Genomic DNA, 12,255 nt, shown 5'->3' with positions numbered 1-12,255 from the left:
GGGTTTTACAGTAATGGGAAAACAATACTATACTCATGAAATAGAGGGCTCAATATGTCTTGTAGTTAATATGATACGTTTGGCATTATAGGGTTATGAAATCCAGGTCCATCTTATCTAGGGTTGGGTCATAAGGGAAGCGGCTTTAGCAGAGAAGCCCAGACTTCCCTCTTCCCAGCCACTTTGTCCAGTTCTTCGAGGGCAATCCCAAGGCGTTCTCAGGCCAGCCGGGAGACTAGTCTCCCCAGTGTGCCCTGGGTCAGGGGCCTCCCAGTGGGATGTGCCCAGCCGGCGGCCGGAAAACCTCACCAGTGAGGCATCAAGGAGGCATCCGAACCAGATGCCCGAGCTGCCTCATCTGGCTCCTCTCAATATGGAGGAGCAGTGTCTGGACTCTGAGTCCTTTCCAGGCAAGCTTCTCACCCTATTTCTAAGGGAGAGCCTGGACAACATACAAAAGAAAATCATTTCAGCACAAACTAATTACTGTATGTTTAAACGCCGAGGTTCCACTGCAAATCTCTCTCTAGATAGATAGATAGATAGATAGATAGATAGATAGATAGATAGATAGATAGACAGACAGACATATGGATGGATAGACGCATGGACAGATGGACTGTCGTATGGACTGTCGTATGGACTGTCGTATGGACTGTCGTATGGACGGACAGCTATTTAGATACAGACAGAGAAATTTAGCCAGCTAGATAAGCTATTTAGCTAGCTAGATAGCTATTTAGCTGAATGGATGGATGGACGGACAGCTATTTGGATGGATGGATGGATGGACTGTCGTATGGACTGTCGCATGGACATTATTTATATTTAGCGGAATGGATGGATTGATGGATGGACGGATGGATAGATAGATAGATAGATAGATAGATAGATAGATAGATAGATAGATAGATAGATAGATAGATAGATAGATAGATAGATAGATAGATAGATAGATAGATACTGTAGAAAGATAGATAGATAGATAGATAGATAGACAGATAGATAGATAGATAGATAGATAGATAGATAGATAGATAGATAGATAGATAGATAGATAGATAGATAGATAGATAGATAGAGTGTGTTTGTGTATTTTAAACAATCTTTTGGCATGCACTTCTTTGTCATTTGTGTTGATATTCACACCAAATGTTGTCTATCCACAGCATCACATGACAAGCATCACTCTTGGACCTTGTTTTGGTGCATCATAAAGAAAAAAAAAGTTCTTAAAATAATCTTAATGAGTCGTTGAGGTCCTATTTTCTTCTTTTAATTTCATCACCGGCATATAGTGGCTGTCAGTGAGCATGATGTCAAGCTGGCTGACAATGACACTTCTAAACAAGCATGAGGAGAAAGGAAAACGCGAGAGCAATTGGTATTTCATTTTAAGCGCGCTTATTGCACACTCTACACAGTTTTATCCGGTTATACAGCTGGACTAATTTGACATCCTTAAACACGCTCATACTTAGCAAACTTTTTGCTGACATTATCAATCTGCCCAACCCCCAATAACTCATTACCATTCTGCACACTTTCATAAAAGCAAACACACACACAAACACACACACCAAGTCCCAAGTCTTTTCTCAATCCACACCGCCTTTCACACCCCCTAATGTGAAATGCAGTATCAATTAGCACCTTGCTGGCAGCATCAGCAGGCTCATGGGTTGATATTAAATGAAGGCTGTTGCTATCGAAACAACAAACACTGATCATCCTTGATCAAATGGACGTTTGTGCACCCCCACCCCCAAATAAGACGAGACCAAAGACAACATTTTCATCCGTTGCCTTGATTGGTCAAAAGAAACGTGCAAAGATGCCGCATTGTCCAATCAGCTCGAAATATTGTACAGCAAGTCCCTCCTTTCCCAAACGGATCTGCAGAGTGAATTTCCAGATTGATAATGTGAAGAACTCCCTTGAGTGAATCACAATTATCAATCTGGCTTGTGAGGTTACTGTGATAGATGTGGGATTGTACTTATTCCCTGGTTTCTTTCAGGCCTGACTGGTTCACTGTGTTAACCCATGTCATGTTCTCAGCCATGGCGAGTCTATGACCTTTGTTTGTTACTTTAAATCTTGTATTTCTTTTGAACTTTATTGACTTAGTACTTATAATGTTTTCGTGTGCCTTGAAAGGATACTCAATTGAGTTATTCATATATAGCCAAACAACGTTAGAATTGTCTTTCAGACATGGTTCATGCAGATTTGGGACTGCACCACCACAAATATTTAAAGAGACCAAAGAAATCACTCACGAGCAACCATTTGGCAACAGTGACAAGGAAAAGCCTGAAAGCATTCAATGTACCTTGATGGAGCATTTGGAGCATGTGATGTCAGGTTGGAGTGAACTGCTGCAAGCCTTCATGGCTGACTTATTTGATGCAAAATAAGTGACTTTAATTACAGCCAACCTGCATGGGAATCTGTTAAAAAATGTATGCCAGATGTTCCTTGGCTAAAATGACCTTGCGTGTTCAGAAAACAAAGACTCTGCATGGACCCTGATAGCGGCACTGATGGTCACCATGGCAACATCCAGGCAACTCTGGGAGCTATTACAATAAGGGAATCGCAGCACCAGCAGTCTTGAAGGCATGCAAGCTGAATGCATGTACAAGAAATTGGCACTATTAACTGTTTTGAAAAGATACTCAGCCATATGTTGCAGGCACGATATGCTTCATTTCATTTCCATGAGAAGCACTGTGAAATTTGAAAAGATATCACCATGCCCTTGCCCAGAGGTATGAATATATTCTGTGTTATATTTTAAACAATTATTCATACTGCATTGGTTTAAATGGGGATGATTACATGATGTGTATGCTATCCATGTAATATTCTACAAATTCAGTTCAACTAAGCCATATATGTGTCATGTGAGGACATTAAAGCATTACATTAAATGACATTGGCTTCGATAATGTGATTATCGGTTGTATTAGGAAGAAGATGTTATGAAAAGGAATTGATGGAGCCACATCTCATGTGCATGACCTTACTTTGTCTTTGCACAGGTTAGCGCTGTTGCCAGGATACTATTTCCTATGGCAACACTTGAGCAGTTGAGGTGAAAGGATCCAGGTAGCTAGTCGCTCTACACCCTGTGGACCGGAAGTCTGTAAAGGACCAGAGAATATCGTGCACAAAACCCACACAGCAAAAGCAGAATGGCGGCTGATGTTTTTTCTTTCACACAATTTTGGATCTCCTTAAATCTTCATTAAAACTGGTTAGATTTTATGGAGGAATAAAACGCATATTTAGTGACTATGCGAGTAAACATTCAATTAAGTGCAGTGATTGGAAATAATGGATTCAGGATAGATGACTGAGTTTCAAGTGAAACATAATTTAATCCCGTTGAATGAATGATAAATTTATCATATATGAAGGATAAATGTATAGCTTTTTCACTCCAGAACATAGTGAATGATGGTATCCATCTTTATTGGCATACTGCCACCATTTGTTGCAGGGCTGTTACTACCATGCTTGCACTAACTAGTGCATAGTTGCACATATACATACATACAATCAAAGAACAAAACCAGCAAACAATATTTTTTATTCAAAAATCAAGAACTTAACTATATATATATATATATATATATATATATAATAGATATTTACTGCAACTCAATGTATCTCAGATAAGTACTCAATATGTGTACAATAGAATATAATTCTACAACTTGAACCCAACTGAACCCCTGAGACTGACTCACCAAACTCCTGAGGTTCAACCGAACCCAGGTTAACGAACAACAGCATTGACTGAACCATAAAATCTCTCAAATCTGCAGTGGATCAGCAACTATTACATTAGGTTTACGTAAATGCTGCCCCTCGTTATGACTTTTTGTGTTTTTCCATCCACAGAGGACTTCACTGTGAATAATTACAGGGGCTCTATAGCAAAACAGTAGAAATTGTATACCCTTTTATTGATCATCTGCTTTTTTGTGTTTGGTGAAAAGCTGAGCATCCATGACGGTGTATTATTTTAGAAATGTGCTTAGAAAATCCTTGTCAGGACAAAGTGGAACTCCAATGGCAGCCATGTGTACAAAACACTCACTTTCACTTATATGAATTATGTATTCATGTACGTTTTTTTTGTACATTCAGCAGTTGAAAAAGGTTGAAAGGACATCATACTTTGTGTAATAGATGTACAACAATGGTACGTCAGATGGCTGAACAATTTGGAGCCAGATTGAAATGTCCTGTATTGAAATGTATTTATAGGTTTGTTGATAAACTGACTTTACAAAAGAGTTTATAAACCATTTTATGTAAATGTTGTGTTTCATTTGTTTGAAACCTTTTTTCAAACTTTTTTTTTGCAATTTGACGTTAATAATAATTAAAATTAATACACTGACAATTTTAATCTTTTCTTTTTAGCAAGTACCGAGCAAGCCATTGAAAATGTGTTTAACGTCTCTCAGTACAGCAGATGTGTCCAAACTATGGCACGGGGGCTATTTGAGGTCCACTATTCATTTTTAAGCGGCCCGCAGCATGTACTGAGAAAATGGATACGCCAAAATCTTGTAAAATCCTAAGCTATTTGCCTTATAGAAAGCTGTTCAGGTAGATGTTTTTTTTTGTTGTGCTTGATAAATGAAAGTAAAAAAATATATACTTAAGTGGTCCTTGCATCCTTCAATTTTTCAGTATTTGGCCTTTTGAGAAAAAAGTTTGGACACCACTGCAGTACAGCGTTAGAAAAATACGTATTAACCAAAACAATAAAGCTCTATAGGCTACAACAAGGATGGGAGTCAAGTATTCCATAAATGTGCAATTAATTAAATGTTCTCAATCCTCACTAATAACAGTTCAGAGCATCAACACTTCTTCAAAACGGGAACAAGATTGGTGAGCCGGTCGTGTCTCTCATGTCCTTGATACTTTGCATACTAGTCAGCATGTCTAGTTGAGTCATGACGTCAGATTTCTTAAACGCTACAAGTTTTTCTGTGCATTCAAGCCCCAATTAAATTCGAGCTCCTGTTTTTCTTGAAATAAGGTTAGGGTTTCTCTTCTTGGCAGCTTTTGAAAAAGACATGACTGACTGGTGGGACTGGTTTTCCTTCCACTTGGTGTCACTTAAGAATTATGATTTGATTAAATTTGTCATGAACCTCGCCCTGGGTTATACTAGCCCATATGTGAGTTTAAAGAAATAATAACACACACACAGACACAGGGCAATGACACGATAAATAAGGCGCTGGCAGTTAACCAATGCTGAAAATACAGTATAAAGCGTAGTTCTGTGATGTAAACAGCAGCTATTTGTACCTTACATGAGCACTGATGTAGCGTTGTAGCTACTCCCGAAATTTGAAACCAAATGTTGTACTTTCTACTCATTAATGATTGATCAAGATCTTGTTGTTGTTTTCTTTAGCTATTTGTTTTGTGTGTTTTTTTCTCGTTAGTTTAATTTAATTTAGTTTAGACTAACATAAACTTATTATATGATAGAGTGATGTAAATAATGAATAATAAGAATTGAACTACAGAATGTTTTCAGTTTTTTAAAGCTAGTGCTGTATCATCAATTATGAAGGTCTAAGCCTTAACACAAATTGAGTTTGCTTAGTTAATCTTTAGCTTTTATTATTATTATTTATTTATTTATTATTATTACTATAATTATTATTATTATTTTATAGACCTGTTAACAGAACCACATTCTCCACGTTCAGTTTTATACTGTTGCAGTTCACATCCTGACCTGGTAACGGCAGCAACACGCTTACTTCCGCCCAGATGCGCCTGCAAATTTCCGCATATTTGACAAGAAGGGATAACGGGTATCTATAAGCCTGCTCTCGTTTGCCAACGTGTCTCTCAGCATCAGCAATATGTCACGACTTCCGTTAAGATTAAACCTGAGGGGCTGCATCTCAACTCAGATTAGAATGTCATCTGATCAGGTAAACCGTGTTGAACTGCTGACGTAATGACACTTAGGCGTGTTAGCTTTAGCTTGCTAATGTTTTTTTTTTTTTTTTAACCAACCTAGGAACTTTGACCCGAAGTCCAAGTAGAGCAACACTAATGTCGTTATTGCTAAGTAAAGTGAGATTACCCGCGCCATCTAAAAGTATGAATTGGTGCTACTATTGGATGTTCTGGCATCATGCCGACAAATACTACACGATGTTTTAACAATGACAGGTTTGGGTAAACATGCACTCACTAATGTGTGCAAATATAAACGCGTGTGAGACAAACATAACTAGGATATATACCTTGCTTTGTTGGCTTAAAAATGCATAGCACAAGGGCGTGGCAGTTTTTTCTGAAGGCAAAAAAGTGGTTATGCTCTATTTATAAACACACAAAGATTGAGTTTAAAAAAAAAACAGTAAATTTTGCATTGAGATTACTGCTTTGGCAATATTTCAGCAGAAATAACCAAAGAAAATAAAGTAGTGATGGTAGTATTGTATTAACGTATTTAAGTGGTGAATTGTTACGAGTAAAATGGATTCAACTTACAAGAAGCTTGGTCATTTCTACAGAAATGTATTTCTGAACTGAACCACAGTGCTCAGATAAACTGTATAGAGTTCTACAAATATAAAATGTCAAAGTAACTTAATTACTGCAACTAAACGCAACAGTGTTGCATGAATGGTGTTGATAAAATAGTGCAAACATAAAATTGTACTATTGGTCCTTGAATGAGGTAGCTATAACAGTGCCAATATGCAAAGCTGCTCTACTGTCTTGCAGGTTGCACTGAGGGCAATATATCAGGGATAGACATTCAGATCATGTAAAAAGTAGGGCTGGGTGGTTACATACCACCATGGGCCAACAAGACCAAAGGGACAGCATTAGCTCTGCCTCATGATATCATAAATAAACACGAGGCCGCAAATGCCATGTTTGTGTAACCTAGAACTGTTCTCCCAAAGTGTAAGCTGAAAATACATTGTGTAAATAGTATTTTCCCCCAGAAATCAAAATAATTTGTAGAATTGTTTTCCCCACATTACAGCAAATCGTGACTGTCGTGACGTTTTTAGGTGACTAACAAAGAATATGTTCCCAAAACAATCTTGCAAATAGGCGAATTTGTGAATGCGGAACCGCAAATATGCAAGGTTCCACAAAATAGCGAACTCACCCTACTACTGTTGCATGAATGAGGTAAATATAACACATTAAGAAGGCGATCACATTGCTGAGTGGATGGTACAGTTTAAAAAAAATGCTTTTTATTTGTGACATGAACATTCTGGAAACTAAATGTATTGTTCGTAATCAAATCTTCTCATTCTAGCTGGGTGAGTTAGGAAAGGGAGCAGGGAAAGGTGGAGGTGGAGGAGGCTCTGTGAGGGAAGCAGGAGGTGCCTTTGGAAAACGGGGAGTAGCAGAAGAGGAGCGGTACTTCAGGTGACACCCGGTCTCGTCGAATTCCTTTCCAGTGCTTTCCCGCCAATCGCTGACCACATGCCCCATTCAACCGTAGGCAAAAGGAAAAGGAGCAGATGGAAGCGCTGAGGAAGCACCACACGGAAGAGATTGAGCACCACAAAAAGGAAATTGAGCGCCTACAAAAGGAGATTGGCCGTCATAAGGGCAAAATTAGAAGGCTCGAGCATGATGACTGAACCATCACATTGACAATTCCGAACATCCGGGCATTTCTGATCCTTCCCCAGTGCAACGCAATGCAAATGTTTCCTTCATGCAGTGAAAACAAACAGCTGATTGTTTTGCTTTTGCCTATGATTAGCATACAAACCAAGCAGATTGTTATAGTAGTCAAACAACATCACATTTTGAAATCAACAACGACTCAAAGTTCAATGGTTTTCAATCAGCAGAGAGCTTCCTTACTCCAAGTTGACTGCCATTTTGACTTGTGATGTAATCTCGGAATTGTCGATTAGTGTCAAAGCAATGATAATGAGACTGTTTGAATGCAAAAACTACAAATAAAGTGGAACTGCATTGGAAGTGTTTTCTTATTTTTAAGGGACTAATTTGTACACAGTTATTTGGAATTACACTTGTTACATTTAATTATTCTGCTCTTGAATTGTCATACAACCACCCATTTTTATGCACAACATATTTCTTCTTTCTCATATTTCTTGAAACCTTGGCTTTACAAATGACAAATGAGAGACCATAACAACGACTAGACAAAGAGGCACGCCCCTCTTGAGTATTTCTCGTTCAACCAATTCTCGCGATATTTCCCCATGGTGGCGTTGTTCTCGCTCACCGACGACGAGACTAGATGTCTGGAAATTAGTCTCGTGGGTTCGACGCAAAAACATTTTTCTTCGTATTTGTTTTATCTCCTCGCCATATACGTTAGTTGTTTCACATTTCGAAACGCCAAACTGTTAAGTTACAGAATCAAGCTGGTAAGTGTTGCTAACTGTTTTTTAAGCCGCTTTTATGGCTCGTGTATGTTTGATGTTGAAGGTATCTACTTACATGGCGCGGCCTTTGTAACATCTTCAGCTAGCGACCTCACAAACTAACCTAAGGGATTAAACGGTTCAAACGTGCATGTTTGATTATCAGGAGACAATCCTGATATCGTTTTATGCAATTGGTACTATGTTGTCGCCACAAGATTCGACGTGGTTAAAATCGAACGTTATTCACCTTGGTTGTGAGCAAGCGGATTGCGAGGGGGGCGGGACAGCGAGTCGTCTAGTCTAAAAGAAACCCAGTAGGGTACCATTAAATACCAAAATGGCTACAACACTGTAATGAAACGTATTTGCAACAATAATCATTTGCAAATATCATTTATTTACTAAGTTTTAGGTGTGTATTAAGGGCGAGTTCCTATTTATTTATTAACAATGCGTTGTTACTAGCTTAACTGCCACTGCATTGTAGGATAGAAGAGCCGCAAAAGAGGACATTTTGTTTACATACCTTGAGTGCAATATAGTATTTTAAGATTATAGCTATATAAAAACTCATAATGCTACTTGTTGTAATTTGTAGCTCTTTATTTTTTGGTGATTAACTCTTTGACTGCCAGACGTTTTCAGAAAAGGGATGCCGTGGGTGCCAGCCGATTTAAGCATTTTGACTGATATTTCAAGGTCCACAGAAAATTTTGTGTTTGGACTGTGGAAACACACATACTACCAAATGAAAGATTGGACTCTCATCGTTCGTCAAAAAAAATAGTTTGTTTCTACCTTATTCCGTTTTTCAGTAATCAACAATAGAAAATGGTTAGTTTCACCCAAATGCTCTGTTTTGAAACAAAATACGGAGTAATCAAGCTTTTTGTGAAACGATATTATTTCATGTACTCTAGTGAATTTGACACCTTTTTTTCCATGAATGATGCCACAAACACCTAAACAGTGCTTTACTTCTGTAAAACACTACCACCAACAATGAAAAAGTGTTTTTTGATAGCAAAATACGTTTATTTACATTCAACAGTGTAACAATTTGACAAAACAATTTGGCCAACTATTTACAAATGTGTGCAACCGTGGTACTATTTACAAATGTGTGCAACCGTGGTACTATTTACAATTGTGTGGATGTTTCAAATACAGTTTTTCTTTTTGTAACACTCCCCTGCGTGTAACGGGACGCAGCAGGATTTGCACAACAGATTAGTTTCACTGCGATTGCAGACACTACACTTTTTTGCTGGCTTTTTTTTCGGGGAATAGCAAGTATATACTGCAGTTGTGTCAACACGATTGGTCAATCAGAGCCGTTCACGGCAAAATATGATTAGCAGGAGAGTTGCCGGTCACTACGAGATCTCCAACGTCTTTAGTATTTTTTTTTGTTTCAATTCTACTATTAAAAAAAAGTTCCCTTGCAGTGTCTTGAAAACTTTTTCATAAATCTTTTGTATTTTAGTGTGTTTTCGGATTCAATTGTGGAAGTGTATCAAATAGTAATGTCTAATGTGCGCCTCGATCACAACAAAATTGTGTGGGGAGAATAACCCCCACTGGAGACTCCTTATTCAATTATTTGATTAACTTTGAATCAGGAGAATGGCTGTCGCTGAGGTGAACGGTAGTTCTGCCCTGGTGAAGGAGGAAGAAGAACCCATGGATGTTACAGGACCAGTCACGGAGAACTACCAGATACTTATTAACGCGGGACTCTCACAGAATGTTGCTGAAAGTCTAAATAACATCTTCCAAACAGGTGAGTGACTGTCTTGGTATTTAGATTTTCCAAGTGTTATGGAAAGTAACATTGCTGTTGGAATGAAAGGCTTGGTGGCATATGCTGAATTGGACGAGAGGGCCATCGACGCTCTGCGGGAGTTCAGTGAGGAGGGAGCACTTGCTGTGCTGCAGCAATTCAAAGACAGTGACCTTTCTCATGTACAGGTAATAATGCAAATCGACAGTGGTGGGCAGTCTTTCAGTCCGTTACTGACGGATTCCCGTTTCGCTGACAACTGACGGATACTTTGAAACATTGCCCAAATAAGCACCGACTGAAGTTATTTTTGGTCATCACCCAAATGTTACCATACCAAAAAGCAAAGACAACCTTCGGCAAATAATGTTTTGCGGCACACGTTGGCGCGTTAGCCCCATCCACACTCTAAGTACGTTCTTGACGCTGACTGGCTGTTGACGACACATCAACAGCAAAAATTCACTTCATCCTATCACGGCGAAATGGGCAAAGAAGCAAAATTTTGCTTCAAATGCAGTGCCCGGCATGCAACCTCGCAAACTGCATTCACTTTATATGGAAACGCGTCACCAGAATCCACTTGGTGCCGAGTCTTTGCGAGACACCAAGCCCGTAGTGAAGCTTGAGAAGGTGGACGAAACGTGTGATGCTTGGGACCATACATGTGACGCTGGGGACCAGGACAACACCGAGGGTGTCAGGGAGCTCAAAGGATTCCTCCGGAACTGTGAAATGTAAGAAAATCTCAGTTTTAATATTTAATTTGAGCTGGTTGCTCACATTTATTTGGGGAAAAATATATTTTACCTACCAATTTATCATGTTTTTAAGAATTTGAAATTATTTTCCTTTAGTTTTTTTAGCTTTTCTAAGCTCTTGAAAGCAGAAGGCAAGGACAAGAAAAAGGTGTACACTGGCTCGGCCAAGTGCATGTATCCTGGGTGCAAAAACAAGGGTGTGACCTACACCTCAATTTCCAGGGCCCATCTTATGTCGCACTATAAAACGGTGAGTTACAACTTAAGAGTTTAGGTACAGAACAAATATAAAGCATAAAATAAAGTTTTATATATTTAATTCTGCAAAGATTAATCATTTAATGAACATCATTTTCTACGATTGTTTTGTTCAAACAGGTGCACCCTGAAAAACAAATAGCACTCGCAGCTGCGCTGGCTAGAAACACCCTGCGTGGTCGGCACATAAGGCATCAATCCAAGAAGCTCTCCGTGGAGGACTCTTGCAGTGGCAAGTTCTGCCAGGACAAGGCCAGGCAGATGTTCACAAGGTGAGGAAAAATAAAGTTGAAATATACCGTTATCAATTATCTTTTAGTTTTAAGTTTCAAGTTGGTTCACATTTTTGATTATTTAAAATTAATGCATTTATTCATTCAGAATGCTGATAATTTAATTAATCATTGATTATGAGCAAACGTATCAAATATGTTTCTATTTTCATTAACAGGTGGTTTGTTGAGACACATTCCCCCTTCAGCCTTTGTGAACACCCTTACACCAGGGAGATGTTTGCCTTCTTCTGTCCCGAGTTCCAGCTCATATCCAGGGGCACCCTGGAGAGGGACCTGGATGAGCTGATGGACAAGGCCAAGCTGGAAGTCAGCAACCTGCTGTCCAAGCAAAAGTGGGTGGCAACCACTGCTGACAGCTGGACGGTGAACAGCCGGTAAAACTGTAAATTACTTAAAAAAAAAAGAAGATGTAAAATAATATAATTTTATATGCTAACAATAAAAAATATTGGTGATATGTATCTATTAAATTATTAATATATTAAAAAATTTCCTCAGTGTCTTCCTGGGCGTAACTGTGCACTGGATAGATTGGTCAAGTTTGAAGAGAAAGAAGGCAACACTGGCATGCAGGGAGCTAAAGGTAAAAATGAAAACATATGTTTGAATTTAAATATTCCTATTTGACTAACTAGAGTTGCAAGCAACTATAAAGGGCCCTCACAAACCTGGCCACATTGGGCTACTGTCACATAGGACAAGAACCCTCTAAAATATAA

General features: G+C 38.8%; 2 protein-coding genes across 9 annotated transcripts in view; both read left to right on the top strand.

The window, feature by feature from the left end:
- The first annotated feature begins 5,794 nt into the window (after positions 1-5,794).
- LOC144037854 (ATPase inhibitor, mitochondrial-like) lies at positions 5,795-8,022 on the top strand. The gene is made up of 3 exons (XM_077549741.1): positions 5,795-5,984; positions 7,343-7,455; positions 7,532-8,022. Exons 1-3 carry the CDS (start codon positions 5,913-5,915, stop codon positions 7,671-7,673), a joined length of 327 nt encoding a protein of 108 aa, XP_077405867.1. The 5' UTR covers positions 5,795-5,912; the 3' UTR covers positions 7,674-8,022.
- A 229-nt stretch (positions 8,023-8,251) lies between these two features.
- Positions 8,252-12,255, top strand: part of LOC144037315 (heterogeneous nuclear ribonucleoprotein R-like) — a 20,275-nt gene continuing 16,271 nt past the window's right edge. For 3 of the 8 annotated variants that reach the window (XR_013288873.1, XM_077548699.1, XM_077548698.1), the window contains exons 1-3: positions 8,257-8,438; positions 10,061-10,221; positions 10,291-10,409. Coding sequence is in view for 6 of the 8 variants with exons in the window: in XM_077548699.1 (XP_077404825.1) it covers positions 10,065-10,221; positions 10,291-10,409 (276 nt within the window). In the remaining 2 variants the exon portion in view is untranslated. Of the gene's footprint in view, positions 8,439-10,060; positions 10,222-10,290; positions 10,410-10,797; positions 10,959-11,078; positions 11,233-11,360; positions 11,513-11,691; positions 11,911-12,034; positions 12,120-12,255 lie in introns of all 8 variants that reach the window. The other 5 variants (XM_077548697.1, XM_077548696.1, XR_013288874.1 and 2 more) reach the window with 3 other exon arrangements.

The sequence above is a fragment of the Vanacampus margaritifer genome, chromosome 17 (assembly GCF_051991255.1).
Source record: "Vanacampus margaritifer isolate UIUO_Vmar chromosome 17, RoL_Vmar_1.0, whole genome shotgun sequence".
In the NCBI taxonomy this organism is placed as follows: domain Eukaryota; kingdom Metazoa; phylum Chordata; class Actinopteri; order Syngnathiformes; family Syngnathidae; genus Vanacampus; species Vanacampus margaritifer.
This window is presented reverse-complemented; position numbering and strand designations above follow the sequence as displayed.